The 18348-nt window shown below is 42.9% G+C and overlaps 1 protein-coding gene across 1 annotated transcript in view; it reads right to left on the reverse strand.

The window, feature by feature from the left end:
* LOC144685775 (zinc finger matrin-type protein 4-like) overlaps nt 1-11399 on the reverse strand; it is a 34894-nt gene extending 23495 nt beyond the window's left edge. The window contains exons 1-4 of the mRNA XM_078550639.1: nt 11246-11399; nt 5835-5938; nt 5010-5099; nt 1098-1257 (exon numbers count right to left, since the gene is read on the reverse strand). Coding sequence (XP_078406765.1) covers nt 1098-1257; nt 5010-5099; nt 5835-5938; nt 11246-11330 — 439 coding nt within the window. The 5' untranslated portion in view covers nt 11331-11399. The remainder of the gene's footprint in view (nt 1-1097; nt 1258-5009; nt 5100-5834; nt 5939-11245) is intronic.
* Nucleotides 11400-18348: the final 6949 nt, after the last annotated feature.

Here is an 18348-nt window from a genome sequence, read left to right on the forward strand (position 1 = left end):
TGTCCGGGATTATCGTTTCTGAAAGCTGCGCGTTTAAGCTGACTGGCCTGTAGGTTTGTCCTTGCATCTCTTTACGAACATTTGCAATCTCTAATCCTCTGGCACCACGTCTGTATCTAAGGAGTACTGGAAAATTATGGTCAGTACCTCCGCAATTTCCCTTACTTCCCTCAGCATTCTTTTGTGTGTCCCATCTGGCTCTGGTGACTTATCAACTTTAAGTACAGCTAGCCTTTCTGATACCTCGTTATCAATTTTTAGCACTTCCAGTATCTTAGCTACCTCACTTTTCTTTATAATTTTGACAGCATCTTCTTCCTTGTAAGGTCAGAGGCTAAATACTCATTTATTACCTCAGCCTTGCCCTCGGACTCCATGTATAGATCATCTTTTTGGTCCCTAATTAGCCCTAGCCCTCCTCTTACTACTTTTTAAAAACTATTTGTATAAGAATCACAGAATTTTAACGGCCCATCGTGTCTGCACTGGCTCTCCAAATGAGCATTACGACCTATTGCCTTTGCCCTGCACTCTTGCACATTGTTTCTATTCAAATAATCATCTAATGCCCACTTGAATGCCTCGATTGAACCTGCCTCCACCACACTTCCAGGCACTGCATTCCAGAACTTAACCACTGTGTGAAAAAGTTTTTTCTCACGTCACTTTTGCTTCTTTTGCAAAAGACTTTTGGATTCCCTTTTATGTTAGCTGCTAGTCTCTTCTCGTACTCACTCTTTGGTGTTCTTTGTCAATTTATATTTTTTCAGTTACAACATTTACAATTAGACAAAACTTTAAACTAAAAGACAATTTCCCTTGGGAACATTGTATGGGCAGAATGCAGTTCCTAATTGAGAAGGGTGCAGCAATTTCATATTTTCAAGTTCATATGAACATGATCAAACATAGCCCTGAAGCAGTTTTTTTTTCTTAACATGCGCCACTACATCAGTGGAAAGTTCCTGCAGTCATTTGGCCACTTTTTTAAATGCAATAGGACAGGTTGCTGAATACCAGCTAATACAACTGGATGTATAGAAATCATGCACACAATCTTAACTATCTAGCACTGACAATATACTAAGATCACTAACCAGAGGATGCTGGGGTAGTTTCATCTTGCTTCTGCTTCAGTTTCAGAGTTTTTGCATGGTTTTTTCCCTGGTAATGCGATTGGGCAACAACTGGTGATGTAAAGGTCATATTACACAGTGGACAATACTTATTTCGATCCACTTCTCCATTGCTGCTGTCCTGTTGGAAAGTTCAAAAATTACTGATCACATTAACCTAATGTTAACGTTCTTGTGTTAAATAAATCACATCTCAGAACTTGATCTGAATTGGGTTAATCTGTTAAACAGGCAAATACATACATTTACACACACACTTATTTATTTTACATTTAAACACATACACACAAATACATACTTATAGACATTATAGATAGATTTGACTTTAAAGCAAAATGATGGACCAGCTGAGATCCATTGACAGTAACTGCTGTGCCACATGTGCCAAGAAGTTATATTAAAGGGCTATACCTTTCAGCAAACACACTAATTACAACTGGTCAATTAACTTTCAGTCTTAATAATTAACACCTAGTCAGGGACTTACAGCTGATCAACTGTTAACTACCATTAACCTGCTTTCTCTCAAAGAAAACAAAATTTTATTTCAGTTTGATAAAAACACTTTCTAAGCAAACTGCCAACAGGAATTTTGAGAAACTGTAAATTTACAGGCAACTAGGGGATAAGCTATAAATACACAAAAGGCAATGAATGGGTCTCAGCTGGTCCATCATTTTGCAACTATTTACAATGTATATATGTCTCATGTTTTGTGTATCAAGTGTTTGTGGATATCAATGCGTCAATATGTTTGCATGTATATATTTAAGTAATGGTTTTAGTTTTATCCCCTTATTCTTAATTTATTAAGAGCAGATAGAGTCCTTCAAAGAGAAGATAGTGCAGGTACAAACAAGGCACATTCTGATGAGGAGGAAAGGAAGATAAATCCAAAGCTAGAGCTTCCTATATGACTAAAGATGTATAAATTAAGGAGGTTTATGATAAATAACTGCTTCATAATTTAGTAGAGAACCAAGCTGATTATAAAAAATACCATAAAGAACTGAAAAAGGAAGTAAGAGGGACAAGGAGAAAATATGAGATAGATTAATGGATAATATAAATGGAAACCCAAAGAAGCATTTTAAAAACATACAAAAAAGGATGGGGCTGATTGAGGACCAAAAGGAGACCTTGGTGAGGCAAAGGGCATTGATGAGGTATTAAATGAATATTTGAAATCTGCCTTCATTAAACAGGATGCTTCCAACGTCACTGTAAAGGAGGAGACAGTAGGGGAATGCGTAGAAAAATAATCCAGTCTCAAAAGTCATGCACCCTGGAATGCCAAGGGGAGGGAGGGTGGACATTGCAGAGGCTCTGGCCACAATTTTCCAGTCCTCCTTTGATACAAAAGTGGTACCAGAGGATTGCCAATGTCGGATAAACCCAGCAACTATAGGCCTGGAAGCAGTACCAACAGGAAAGAAATTAAAATACAGACGTGAGACAGACAGACAAGAGGAAAGGGGGCAACTGGAGACCGAAGGTAGTCAACAATCTGAATTGGACAGTTGGATTCTTGAGCGGTTGGAAAGCATGTTCAGGACTGCTGCCGTTATTTCTTTTACTTCCAAGTGATTGAATGCCCAGTCAGCCATACCATGCGAAGGTTGGAGGTTCACATTCATCCACACTACTACAACCAGCGTGAAATGAGAGTTGAGAAGGTTCCAGTAAAAAGTGTGCCACTGTGTAGAAAATTGCATGAGCAGAACCCTATTTACGTGGAAACTGTTGCGTAGAGCCATAGAAGTCTACAGCAGGGAAAAAGGCCCTTCTGCCCATCGAGCCTGCACTGGTCAAACAAGTACCTAACTATTCTTATCCCATTTTCCAGCACTAGGCCCATAGCCTTGTATGCCATTGCATCCAATTGCACATCCAAATACTTCTTAGATGTTATGAGGGTTTCTGCCTCTACCATCCTTTCAGGCAATGAGTTCCAGATTCCCACCACCCTCTGGGTGAAAAAATTCTTCCTCACATCCCCTCTAAACCTCCTACCCCTTACCTTAAACCTATGCCCCCTGGTTATTGATCCCTCCACCAAGGGGAAAAGTTCCTTACTGTCTACCCTATCTATGCCCCTCATAATTTTATACACCACAATCATGTCCCCCCTCAATCTCCTCTGCTCCAAGGAAAATAACCCCAGTCTATCCAATCTCTCCTCATAACTAAAACTCTCCAGCCCAGGCAACATCCTGGTAAATCTCCTCTGTACTCTCTCTAGTGCAATCACATCCTTCCTATAATGCGCATTCCAGAACTGCACACAATACTCTAGCTGTGGCCTAACCAGCGTTTTATACCACCGTAACCTCCCTGCTCTTATATTCTATGCCTTGGCTAATAAAGGCAAGTATCCCATATGCCTTCTTAACCACCTTATCCACCTGTCCTGCTACCTTAAGGGACCAGTGGACGTGCACACTAAGGTCCCTCTGATCCTCGACACTTCCCAGGGTCCGACCATTCGTCGTGTATTTCCATGCCTTGTTTGTCCTGCCCAAGTGTTGCCTATGAAGAATAGGCTAAGTCCTTGAAGGAAAGGAACTGGTATTCTTCCCAAGGAAAACCCAAGCTTCAAAGAACTTTATGACTAAAGCTGGGGCCATACAGGCAGAGTGGACTGCCTAGAAAATTCTGAGATTTATCTTTGTTGTATCTGCTATTCCATGTGCAATTTATAGTTCGTACTAACAGTGATTTACTTGTTAATTTATGTTTAATTTACATTGATTCTGATTCATGGTAAAAGTAAAAGTTACAAAAAGTGAAATCTTGTTCGGTAATTGTTTAATTTGGGTGTCATTCAATAAATCTGGTTCTTTTGGTTTTATGGATCCCTATGGGGATCGTTATAGTAGGAAGAACAGAAAAACAAAATAGTATTTAAATGGAGGGAGACTACAGAATGCTGTGGTACAAAGTGATCTGGTGGTCCTCATTCATGAATCACAAATGTTAGCACACAGGTACAGCAAGTAACCAAAAAGGCAAATGAAATGTTGGTCTTTATTGCAAGGGGGTTAGAGTATGAAAGTAAAGTCTTGTTACAACTATATAGAGTGTTGATGAGACCACACCAAGAATATTGCATACAGTTTGGGTCTCCTTATTTAAAGGAGGGATATACATACATTGGAGGCAGTTCAGAGGAGGATCACTAGGTCAATTCCTGGGATGAAGGGGTTGTCTTACGAAGAAAGGTTAAGCAGGTTGGGCCTATACCCATTGGAGTTTAGAAGAATGAGGGATGATCTTATTGAAACATATATTCTGAAGAGGATTGACAGGTTAGGTGCTGAGAGGATGGGGCACCTAGAACTTGGGGCACAGCTCCAGAATAAGGGGCCTCCCATTTAAGATGAAGATGAGGAATTTCTTCTCTGAGGATCATCAGGTGGGGGGGGGGCAGGAAAGTGGAGTGGCGGCCATGATCAAGTCAGCCATGATCTTATTGAAATGGTGAAGCTGGTATGAAGGGTCAAATAGCCACCCATAGATGAAATTTAATACATAGAAGTGTGAAGTGATTTACTTTGATAAGAAAAGTTTTAATGTAGGGCCAGAAACCAGCAAATCTTGGGTATACATACACAAAACTTTGAAGATGACAGAACAAGATGTAAAGGCTGTTAAAAAGGCATATGGTATCCCTGGTTTTGTGGAGGCTTTGAGTACAAAAGCAAGGAATTTATGTTAAACCTTTATAACTGGTTAGACCCCATTTGGAGTATTATGTTCAATTCTGGGCATTACGCTTTGTCAAGGCAAAAGAGACTGCAAAGGGCCAACAAATGCACGATGGCTAGAAGGCCTCCTCTGTGTTCTATCATTCTATGATTAATAAATACTTACAGTGGAATCCTTTTTTATTATTTTGGCAACTGGTTCACCATCTTGATGGAGCTCCTCATAGCGACGTACTTTATTAGCATGTTTCTTGCTCTGTGGATCATAGCAGAACTAGTGATTGACACTGAGACACAAAGATTACCCACAACTCTGAACTATTAATACATTATAAATAACGAAATGGTGGAAAAAGTTGTTTGTATAAAAAACATGCAGTTATTGCCCAAATTTAAAATGCTATGCTCAGTGCAAAAGCTGAGACACAGCCTTCATGGCAATGGTGCTCACTGCAATGAAATGGCCGCAACTAAGTTATACTCTTTTATACGAATTCAAGCAAAAGGATCTCATGCCTTCCTTTTTATTAATTCTATCTTTAAAAAGTTTGTTTCTTTTGGGATATTTCAACATTGTGCTATAACCCACTGTCATAATGCATTGACATATCAATATTAAATTTAGCAGCCCAGAATCTCCACACAGCAAGTTCCAGCATTTGTCTAAATCACTGTCTCACATGCAACATTTTTATTTAAAAAAAAGCTTGCAGCAACTTTGCTAATTCTTCTAGTAACTAGTTAAGAGTAACAAAAATGAAGAGGAGGAAGAAGCAGGAACACAGATCACAGATAGAACCTGAGATTTTCACAGCCCTGAACGCCTCAGTACTATACCAGGTAGTGCAATTACTCAATAACCAATAAGGAACTGCCTGCTATGGATTTTTGAACAAATCTTGCATCGGCATTCATGCTCAGCATGCACTAATCACACCTGATATAGCAAATAGCCAAACTCATGTTGACACATGGTCTGCCACTTTATTACCTGGTAATGTGCTAGTCTCTGGGACTCTGAAATCAGCACAGCGTTACACACTTTGCAGTGAGTGTCCGTGAAGAGTTCACTATTTCCTTCGATGATCTTTTGTACTGTAAAAGCAAACCAAAAGAGCTAAAGCAAAACAGTAGAAATTCTGACATCTTGCAGTAATTGTCTCCTTTAATTTGTCTCCTTTTGTCCATTTGATTTCACTATTTTGCCTAGTCTGTCAACATCTTTAGAAACAATAAACTTAATATAATTACCTAGATACTGTAATAAAGCACTGCACACCTTCTCACCTTCGTATTTTTTTCTATTTTGAAATAAAAATTATCCTGACTCTGTTTCCTGTTAGTCAATCCTCTATCCATACTAACATATCACCCCAACACCATGAGCTCCCATCTTGTGCAGTAATCTTTTATGTGGCAACTGATCAATGCCTTTTGGAAATCCAAATACACTACATCTACTGGAACTGCTGCTCGTTACATCCTCAAAAATCTCTAATAAATTTGTCAAACACAATTTCCCTTTCACAAAACCACCTTGGCTCTGCTTGATTGCATTATGATTTTCTAAATGTCCTTCTACTAGTTCATAATAATGGATTCTAGCATTTGTATTAGAGGGATGGTTACTTGGGGAAGGAACCAGACGATAGCCAGCACTCACGCTATGCTGCTTAAATGTTAGTCAGTGCCTACTAAACTGCAACATTAAAATAAATACAAAAATCTTCCAAACCCAACTCAGAAAGTGCAAATCTTTTATTCCAAAGTAATTTTACTACTAAGCCCTTTGCTGTCTTCTTCCTCCAGTAACTCATGTCTAAAGGTCTAAAGCTCTTCAGATCTGTTTCCCTCCACAAGGTGACGGCGTTTGCTTCAATTCTACAGGTTACAGTAACCCTCTGGTTCCTCACCAAAGTGGCCAATACATTTATCTACTAAGCCCTCAAAGAATCGTATTTCTTTTTTGATTAGTCAGATACATGACACTATACTGTGCAGACAGCAAGAATCATATTATAAGTGATGCTTCTCACTATCTGCACAAGCAAGTATGATTTTTCTGACAAGTTTTTGACAGAAAGCAGCGGACTTTAAACTCCTGTGCAATATCCAGGTGGCCCATAGTACACAAGTTTTAAAGTGCAGCCTAGAGTACTTTTTAACCTTTGATGTTGATTTTTTGTTGATTCTATGTAGTAATCTGTACATTTAACTTACCCCTACTTTCTTTTAAATAAAAAAGATTGCTCAGAGATTACTATTTTCACAATGGTTTGCAAAATTGCTGTACTCGTGGAGTAAATCACCCTATTCACAGCATGTGTAAAAATTCACAGGTTTGAACACAATGTTACACCATGCCAAATCACTTGCCTTAAATCATGATGTGTCTCAAACTGATCAGGAAGGTTTTGCCCAACAATCTTTCCCCAACTACTGACCTCCTCCCCCTACCCCATTATATGGAATTAAGAAACAAAATTGTCTATATTTTCCTGCAGTGTGTAAGTGAATCAATCTATCAAGCAAAACAGCAGTTTGTTATGGGAAAACAAGTTATGCAGCATCTGTGGAGAGAAAAATGGTGTTAATATTTCAGGGCTATGACCTTTCGTCACAACTGGACATTAGAGATTTAATAATTTATAAGCAAGCACAAAGTCAAGGAAAGAAGGGGCAGAGTGGGGAGATAGAGGAGGGTACGAAAAAACAAAAGTGATAGGATGGAAGGCAGGAGATTTTAAATGGCAAAAAGAATGATGGTGAAGGGCAAAAGGGTAATTAATTGGAGAAGTAAAAGATAGGTCTAGAGGAACTATAAATGACATCAGCAGAACCACTACAAGCATCTGTTGTCCAAATAAATGGGAATAGTGCTTACAATCTAAAGTTGTTTAACTTTTTCAGTCTAAAGAGAGCAGTCACCATAGCTTCTTTAGTGTCGCCCCCGAAAAAACTCTCCCAATTCACTGGCAATTGCGCCTTTGAAATCCCAAATGCCTAACTCTTACCCTTCCATACAGCATTTTTACAGCTACCAATCTGTTCAACCAGACCTTCACCTCTACCTTTGATTCCCTGATTCCCCCCGGTACTGTCCTCTTCATATTTGCGATTATTACCCTTCACTGCAAAAAATCAACCATCCTTGTGCACCATCTCCAACCTCTCTTCTCTCTAAAGTCCTTGAATGTGTTGTCACTTCCCAAATCTGTGCCCATCATTCCCTGAATTCCAAGTTTGAATCCCCAATCATGTTTCTACCACTACCAAAATTTTGAAGCAGTCCACATGCCAATGCGAATAACACCCTACGTGCTAGTGACAAAGGTAAACTATCCACCACCTATCTGCACGATTGACCAAACTATCCTCCCCCAATGCCTCTCCAACATCATCCAACTGAGTTGGACTGCACTCAACAGAGTATCACTTGCAATGGCTTTTCTTCCTGCTTCCACATGTTACTTCTGGAGTCCAAAACAAAAACAGAATTACCTGGAAAAACTCAGCAGGTCTGGCAGCATCGGTGGAGAAGAAATCAGTTGACGTTTCGAGTCCTCACGACCCGGACTCGAAACGTCAACTGATTTCTTCTCCACCGATGCTGCCAGACCTGCTGAGTTTTTCCAGGTAATTCTGTTTTTGTTTTGGATTTCCAGTATCCGCAGTAGCTTTTTGTTTTTACTTCTGGAGTCGCCCTCCCACCCCCACACCCCTTGCCAACCCCCAAGGATTATTCCAACAGACTCCTGGCCAGCCTCCTACATTCTATCCTTTGTAAACTTGAGGTTGCCAAAATCACTATTGCCTGTGTCCTAAATACAAAGTCATACTCATTCATCATACATGTTCATTGACCTACACTGATGTTAAGCAACATCAATTTTTAAATTTTCATCCTTGTTTTATTCCTCCATGGCCTCGCCCTCCCCTAGCTCTGTAATCTCAGCCAGCCCTACAACTCTCCCAAGGTATTTTCACTCCCCAAATTCTGGCCTCTTGAGTATCCTGATTTTAATCACTCCACCATTGGCGGCCATCACTTCAGCTGCCAAGTCTCAATGATCTGGATTTCCCTCCCTAAATCTCCTCACCTCTCTTTTCTCCTTTAAGGCGCTCCTTAAAACCTACCTCTTTGACCAAGCTTTTGGCCATCTGCCCTAATATAGCAAGTGGCTCTGTGTAAATATTGATTCATAATGCTCCTGTGAAACACCTTGGGACATTTCACTATGTTAAAGGCACGATAAATAGAAGTAGTTGCTCTTTTTGTAAAGAAGGGTATCTGAGTAGGGATGGAACAAAGAATGTGCCAAGCATTCCACAAAAAGACATACGAGTTCCCATTGAGACACCTTTCTGAACACCTCTTTCCAGTCCAAAAGTGTGACTTGCAGCCTCCAGTCATTTACCATTTTAATTATCTGTCCCCAGCCTCCTACACTGTTCTAATGAAGTTCAGTAGAAACTCAAGGAACAGCACCTGACTAGCCACTTCACAGCCATCTAAACTCAACGTTTACATAAACAGCTTCAGATCATAACCACTGCACTGAATTTTTCAGACTACAGGTAATGGTTCTGTTGTTGCCACTTACACCTCCTTTTGACCCATTTTTGTTTACTTGTCCCATTACCGCCCCCTTTTGCCTGACACCAGCATTCCTTTTGTCACTTAATGAGCTCTAGCTCACATCATATCATAAAACTTACCTTTCGCTCTTTCCTCCTCTTCTGTGTCACCTTTCTTCCCTGATACAAAAACAATATACTGCAGCTACTGGAGATCTGAAAACACAAAATGCTGGCACGCACTTCTGCTCTCACCCCTTACCATTACCATTGCTCCCTCCCAGAACCATGATAGAGATGCCCTTGTCCTCACTTTTCATCCCGCCAGCCTCTGTATTCAATGGATGATTCTCCACCACCTCCAGCATGATGTCACCACCAAACATCTTCCCCTTTCAGCATTCCAAAGGGGGCATTCTCTCTGAAACACCCTTCCTCTCCTGTCACATCCATCCTTTCCTATGGCATCTTGCCATGCACGTGCAGGAGATGCAACACCTGCCATTTTACCTCCTCCCTTCTCACTACCTAAGGCCCCAAACAATCCTTCCAAATGAATTAGCAATTTACTTGTTTTTAGTATACTGTATTTGCTGCTCACAATGTAGTCTCCTCTAAATTGAGGAGGCCAAACACAGAGTAGGTGACCGCCTTGTGGAACACCTCTATTTAGACCACAAGCATAACTCCGAGCTTCTTGTTGCTTGTCATTTCAATTCTCCACTTTGCTCTCACTCTGACTTTTCTGTCCTTGGCCTACTAAAGTGTGCCAATAAAGCTCAACACAAGCTTCAGGAACAGCACTCCTTCGGGTCTTGCACCATGAAATTCTTTAACCTCCCCTGCCCTCCACCCTAACATAGACTTTTCCTTTTGTTCCTCCTCTCCCCTTTCATTTGCTCAAAATCCATTGGATTTCTACATTTCTCAATTCTGAAGAGGAGTCATCTGGACTCGAAACATTAACTCTTTCTCTCCACAGATGCTGTCATACCTGCTGAGTTTTTCCAGCAATTTTTGTTTCAGATTTCCAGCATCTGCAGTATTTTACTTTTATCTTAGATTTCTACATTTGTTCAGTTCTGATGAAGGGTCATCGATCTGGTGTTCATCAATCTCCAGATGCTGCCTTACCTGCTGAGTATTTCCAGCATTTTCTATTTTATTTGAGATTTCCAGCATCTGTAGTACTTTGCTTTTATAAATGCTGGAAATAACAGCATGTCAGGCAGCACCGTGGAGATAGTTAACATCTGATACAGTAGTTCTAATGAAAGGCCACCGACCTGAAACATTATCTCTTTTTTTTCCCAGTGCACAAATGCTGCTTGACCAGCTTGAGCGTTTTCCAGCATTCTTCTCTAATGCCCTGGGTTCTGTACTGGCTTATAAAACGTTAACTTTTCTCCCCCAGATCTCACGAAAGACCACCGACCTTAATAATATGCTAGCTGCGTTTCTCTGTCCACAGATGTTGCTGATCATTTCCAACAGCCTCAGTTTTGTGTTTGTAATGGAAGATACTGGGTGCTCCATCTCCCCCAACCCCCCCATATCGTCATCTCTGCATGGAAAGGAGGGACGGGAGGTTTCCAACTGGAGGTCAGGTGCTGATGCAGATCTCGATCACTGTGAGTGAGGGCCTAAAGCAAGAGCTTGTAGCCGGGGTGGGGAAATTAATCTTCGCTGTTACCCCTCCACCTACCCCCTCAATAAACCAAATGCGCGACCCTCCTCCTCCCCCCCCATCACTGATTGGAGCTGCCACCACCACACCCCCACCGTGTACTGTGTTCAATACTGGTACGGTTGGGCCGTGCTTACCAGCCCCGTTGCCGGTGGAGCTGTCCCCGGCACCGGCCGGCTTGAAGCTTTCCATCAGTTGAGGAATCGGTCGCTCCGCCGCCATTGCTCCGACTCCGAGGCCCGAACTCACTCAGATCGAGGGTGAGCTCGGAGATCTCGCGTGAACACAGCCGGGCGGCGCGAGACCTCCCCCCCCCCCCCCCCCAAAACACCGCCGCTTCCAGAAGGTTCGTGGCCGCGATGTCAGGTGGGGTTGCCATGGGAACCGGCAAGCGCCGCGCCTGCCACGTGACTGGGATGGAGCCGTCCAGGTGAGAAATGTTCAGAGTGGGGAGACTGTCCCCCCTTTCACAAACACAGAGATAGGGGTACCTTCCCCACCATAGCAGCCATGCAATTTCTTTAAGAGACACTAAATAAAAATAACACAAGGTCGATTTTTTTTTTGCAAAAGTATACTTTATTCATAAAATATCTTCAAGAACATTCCAAACCATTTCAAAATCACCATCACAAAAGTACAATCAGGTTCAACTTTTACAACATGTATCACGAGGTGCATCAATACAAACAATGAATATTACAATCATTTGCAGACATTCATTTTGAGCTGTACAGCCCGAGGGGATTTAAACAGTTCCCAGTCCCTCGGTGCGCTGTGGCAGAAGGGTCTTAGACAGCGACCTTTCCCCATTGCGCCTTTGTGGCGGCTGCCCCAAGCTTTAGTGCATCCCTCAGCACGTAGTCCTGGACCTTGGAATGTGCCAGTCTGCAACACTCGGTCAGGGACAACTCTTTGCACTGGAAGACCAACAAGTTTCGAGCAGACCAAAGAGCGTCTTTCGCCGAGTTGATGATCCTCCAGCTGCAGTTGATGTTTGTCTCGGTGTGTGTCCCTGGGAACAGCCCGTAGAGCACAGAGTCCTGTGTCACAGCACTGCTCGGGATGAACCTCGACAGAAACCACTGCATCTCTCTCCAGACCTTCTTTGCAAAGGCACAATCTACAAGGAGGTGAACAACAGTCTCGTCCCCACCGCAGCCACCTCGAGGGCAACATGCCGAGGGGGTGAGAATCCTGGCGTGTAGGAAGGATCTGACGGGGAGGGCCTTTCTCACCACCAGCCAAGCTACATCTTGGTGCTTGTTGGAAAGTTCTGGCGATGAGGCATTCTGCCAAATGACTTTGACAGTCTGCTCGGGGAACCATCCCACAGGATCCACCCTCTCCTTTTCCCGCAGGGCCTCTAAGACGTTACGTGACGACCACTGCCTGATGGACTTGTGGTCAAAGCTGTTTCTCTGCATAAATTTTTCCACAAGGGACAGGTCCAACTACTTGGAGCGTTCCGCGGCAGCGTGGCCAGACCCATCCTTCGCAACACCGGGGACAGGTAGAACCTCAGCACGTAGTGACACTTGGTGTTTGCGTACTTAGGGTCTACGCACCGCTTGATGCAGCCACACATAAAGGTGGCCATCAGCATGAGGGCAATGTTGGGCACGTTTTTTCCCCCTTTATCTAGAGGCTTGTACATTGCGTCCCTGAGGATATGATCCATTTTCGACCTCCAGATAAAGCGAAAGATGGCTCGGGTGATCGCCATCGCGCAGGAGTGTGGAATGGGCCAGACCTGCGCCACGTACAGCAACAGCGAGAATGCCTCACACCTGATGACCAGGTTCTTACCCGCAATGGAGAGGGAGCATCGCTCCCACATGCCCAGTTTCCTTTTCACCATAGACACTCGCTCCTTCCAGTTTCTAACGCATGCTCTGGTCCCTCCGAACCATATCCCCAGCACCTCCAGGCCGTCAGCCCTGACGATGAAGGGGACAAAGGATCAGTCAGCCCAGTTCCCGAAGAACATGGCCTCACTCTTCCCACGATTTACCTTGGTTCCCGAGGCCAGTTCGAACTGGTCGCAGATGTGGATCAGTCTGCGCACCGACAGCAGATCCATGCAGAAGACGGCGACATCATCCATGTACAGGGAGGCTTTGATCTGAGTGCCTCCACTGCCTGGGATCGTCACTCCTCTTATGCCTGGATCCTTCCTGATGGACTCAGCAAAGGGTTCTATGCAACACACGAAAAGAACAGGCGAGAGAAGACAGCCCTGCCTGACTCCAGATTTAATCGGAAAGCTATCTGATTCCCACCCATTGATTGAGACTGCGCTACTGATGTTAGTGTAGAGCAGTTGGATCCAATTGCAAATTCCCTCCCCAAACCTCATTTTGGAGAGCACATCCACCATGTAGGTGTGCGATATTCTGTCAAAGGCCTTCTCCTGATCCAGGCTGATGAGGCAGGTATCTACACCCCTGTCCTGTACATAGGCAATCGTATCCCTGAGCAGCGCTAGGCCGTCAGAGATCTTCCTGCCCGGCACTGTGCAGGTCTGGTCGGGGTGGATCACCAATTCCAGAGCGGATTTGACCCGATTGGCGATGACCTTGGACAGAATCTTATAGTCCACATTCAACAGTGAAATGGGTCGCCAATTTCTAATTTCCTCCCTTTCCCCCTTGAGCTTGTAGATGAGGGTGATGATGCCTTTCCTCATGGATTCTGACATACTGCCAGCCAGGAGCATACTCTCATACACTTCTAGCAGGTCTGGGCCGATCCAGTCCCACAGAGCCGAATACAACTCCACCGGCAAGCCGTCGCTTCCGGGAGTTTTACTCTTCTCGAACGACTCAAGGGCCTTAGTCAGTTCGTTAGGAGTTAGCGGTTTGTCCAGGCTTGCCCGTGTACTGTCGTCTAAGACCTCCGTGATAGAGGACAGGAAGGACTGGGAGGCCGTGCTGTCTGTGGGCTTCACGTCATACAATCCAGCATAAAAGGATTTGCTGATCCTCAAAATGTAGGACTGTGATGAATTTACTGAGCCGTCTTTTTCCTTCAGGCTGCTGATCACAGAGCTCTCTCTGTGTACCTTTTGGAAGAAGAAACATGAGCACATCTCATCCTGCTCCACGGAGCAGACTCTGGAACGGAAGATGATCTTGGAAGCCTCCGAGGCAAAGAGCGAGGCTTGCTGGCTCTTCACCTCTTGGAGTTCCTCCTTGACATCGACCCCCATTGACTGCAGCCGGAGCAGATTCTGCATGTTTTTCTGGAGTCGGGACATTTCCCTCTGTTCCTTTCTAGCTTTCTGGGTGCCTTTGAGGATGAAAAACCTCTTGATGTTTCCCTTGATCGCTTCCCACCAGTGTGTCAGGGTCTCAAAGAGGGGTTTCACAGTTCTCCAACCTTTGTAATCCCTCTTGAGCTCCTCAATGTTCTCTGGGGTCAGCAGTTGCACGTTTAGCATCCATGCCCCCCTGCCCACCCTCTGGTCTTTCTCTAAGTAGCAGTCAGCCAGAAGGAGGCAGTGGTCAGAGAAGAACACCGGCTTGACATCGGTGGATCTGACTGCGAACGCTCGGGACACAAACAGGACAAGGTCGATTAAGACAGGAAAGAATCTGGAAAATTCCTCTGATGTTTAGAAGTCCAGCAGACTCTGTTCACCACACTTAGCAGCCCACCCACATTTCATCTGCTGTGACCTCCAGCCCAAACAAGAATTGGTCCAGCTCTTTTTTTTTGACAATTCGCATTCAAATTACGAAGGTAATTTGCTGCAAAGGTTAACTCATCTATTCAAGCTGGTTCTCATCCCTATGGCCCATTGCACCTTATTCAAAGCGCCTGAAATGCCGCGCTTGTGACGGGACCACAGCTGGACTCATTGAGGCTAACCAAATTCTTCTACAAGGACAAAATGGTGCTTATTGTCTGATACAACAACTTGCATTTATATAGTGTGTTTAATGGAGTAAAACGTCCAAAGGTGTTTCATAGTATCAACAAACAAAATTTGGCATTGAACCACACAATAAGGCTACATTCACCATGATTTGTATTACTTATCAGTCCAACTACAGGGATGAGACAGAAATGGTTTAAGAAGATTGCTCACTCACTTTCTCAAGAGCAAGTAGGAATGAGCAATAAATGTTGGGCTCCCACAAGCTTGGTCAAAAAGGTAAGTTTTAGCAGTACTATGAAGGATGAAAGGGAGGTGAGAGACAGAAAGGTTTAGGGAGGGAATTCTAGAACTTGGGGCCTTGTCAGCTGAAAACATAGCTGCCAGTGCAATAGCAGTTAAAATCAGGGATGTTTAAATGCCAGAATTGAGTGATGGCACTGATATCTGGTTGGAAGCTCATTTTAGGACCACATATGACATCGAGATTGCGAACAGTTTCATTCAGCCTCAGGAGTAACCAAGGAAAGGAGAGACTAGCGGATGGAATTTGTTGTGGGAGGGAATAGAAGCCAATGGTTTTGGTCATCTCAACATATTGAATCGGCTGCACGCCCGCCGAACTGTCAAAGGCCTATTCAAGCCATTTAAATACAAATTAAAAGAATTAATATAGCTGCCCGTCCAACCTTAAGGTTGGCGGGCAGGCGAAGAGCCCAGGCAGCCTTTGCATTTATCATGAAACCTCATCCACGGTCGGGATGAGGTTTCATGAAGGCTTCATAAATCAAATGAAAATTTTTATTAAAAATCAGTGACATGTCCCAGCTCATGTGACACTGTCACATTTGGGGACATGTCTGAATTTTTTAAAATTTCAAATAATAATCAAACTAATATCCCTGAGGCCGCTCTGTGCCTCAGGGAGATTTCTGCACTCTTTTGCGCACATACGTGAAAGAGCGCAGGCCCCCACTCAGCCTCCTCCCCCCACCCGCACAGGGAGCGCTCAGCGCTTCCGGGTGCGCATCACGATGGGTGGGCATTAATTGGCCATGTAACTGCAATCGTCAGGGACTATTTCTTTTTAATGTGTAATCTGTCTCTTCCAGAAGTTGTTAGCTTTTGCACCTGAGGCTCCATGCTGGATTTTTTTAAACTGTAAGAGATTGGGTCTTAACTTGGGAGAGGAGGAAAGGGAGCTCTTTACTGCTTTATTGGCAGCTTTCCCAGACTACTCACTGCTTCTATCTTTAGCAGTGGTATTAAAGAGATTTCAAAATGGCTACTTTGGTCACATGACCTCTCTCTCCCCATAATGATTTCAGAAGGGGTTTATTTATCTGATATCTGAACCGATGGTTGCTTTTGTTTCATGGCCAGGTGGGGTGAGTAGAATCTGTAATGTCCCAGGCATTAACCCCCTGAATGAGTCATTATCCACCTTGATGAGATAGGAAGATATATCTCCATAAAACTATTGTTCTAACAGACTTTCTGTCTCTGCTGAAGAGGTAGTCTTATAGAAGTGCAAATGCTATGTCCAGTAGATTTCAGTAAGTCCCTTTGAAGTGGTTCTTGATATCCTCAGGTATGAAATTCCAAAGAAGGATGTCGTGGCATGTCTGAATTACAATTCACAGTGGAATTTTCCAGAAGCTGGTCAACTTGCAATACCAGACATCAGGTGACTTGTGGCAACCGCCTTTAGTCAGTATCTTTTGTCTTTTAAAAAGTCCTTTTTGAACAGTTCAGTATATGTTTGGTCAGCTGGTGAAATTACAGATTGATATCATTCATGAACAAGTCACATCATCATTACAGTATACCAAACGTTAGAATTCCTCACTTGCAAAACACTATCTTATCCAAATAAATTTGTTTTGCCAAAAACATGGCAAATCCCCAATCACATCAAATTATGCTTGCAATAGTTTATTCTCATATACAGCCATGGGATTTTGTAGAATGTCCTATTATGATTTACCTTAAAACAGCCCAATATCTTTGTTCTTACATGTTTCATATCAGTATAATTCCTTGTTATAAGTTTCCAGATATTCAAACTAAGATTCTTTAAATCTATATAAACTTTGATTTTTTTTCTTTAACATTACTCAATCAAAGGAAGTAATCTTTAATTTGCTGGTCTATAGATGAAGTTTATTCGATAACTTAATTAACTCCAAACATTTTACACTTAGTTCATATTCTAAAATGTTGGAATGCCACTCAAAAATTAGTTGAAAATTAAAATTCTTTTCAACAAATGTAACAATACAATGAAATCTGAATAATCGAGATGTATAAGAGGACATGATAATGGAACAGCTCCAAAGAAGAGTCATATTGGACTCGTAACGTTAACTCTGTTTCTCTCTCCACAGATGCTGCCAGACCAGCTGAGTTTATCAGCACTTTCTGTTTTTATTGTACTACAACCACTTGTGTTGCTTTGGAGTCTTACAAACATACGAACAAGGAGCAGGAGCAGGAGTAGGCCATTCGGCCCCTTGAGTCTGCTCTGCCAATATTTAAGATCATGGCTGACCTGATAGTAATCTCAAATCTGCATCCCCCCTACTCCCAATAACCTACCACCCCCTTGGTTACCAAGAATCTATCCACCTCTGCTTTAAAAATATTCAAAGACTCTGCTTCTATCTCCTTTTAAGGAAAAGACTCATGACCCTCTGAGTTAAAAAACTTTGCCTCATCTCCGTTTTAAATGAGCAACCCCTTATTTTTAAACAGTGACTCCTAGTTCTAGATTCTCCCACAAGAGGAAACATCCTCTCCACATCCACCCAGTCATGACCCCTCAGGCTCTAATATGTTTCAATCAAGTCGCCTCTTACTCTTCTAAACTCTAACAGATACAAGCCTATCCTGTCCAACCTTTCCTCATAAGACAGCCTGCCCATTCCAGGTATCAGTCTAGTAAACCTCTGAACTGCTTCCAATGCATTTACATCCTTCCTTAAATAAGGTGACTGATATTATACACAGTACTCAAGATGTGGTCTCACTAGTGCTCTGTATAACTGAAGCATAACCTCCCTACTTATGTATTCAATTCCCCTCGTAATAATTGATGACATTCTATTAGCTTTCCTAATTACTTGCTGTACCTGCATACTAGCCTTTTGCGATTCATGCACTAAGACACCCAGATCCCTCTGTATCTCAGAGCTCTACAATCTCTCACCATTTAGATAATATGCTTCACTTTTATTCTTCCTACCAAAATGGGCAATTTCACATTTCTCTACGTTATACTCCATTTGGCAGATCTTTGCCCACTCACAACCTATATAGATCTTTTTGTAGCCTCCTTATGTCCTCTACACAACTTACTTT

This window comes from Cetorhinus maximus, chromosome 10 (genome assembly GCF_964194155.1).
Source record: "Cetorhinus maximus chromosome 10, sCetMax3.hap1.1, whole genome shotgun sequence".
Classification (NCBI taxonomy): Eukaryota; Metazoa; Chordata; class Chondrichthyes; order Lamniformes; family Cetorhinidae; genus Cetorhinus; species Cetorhinus maximus.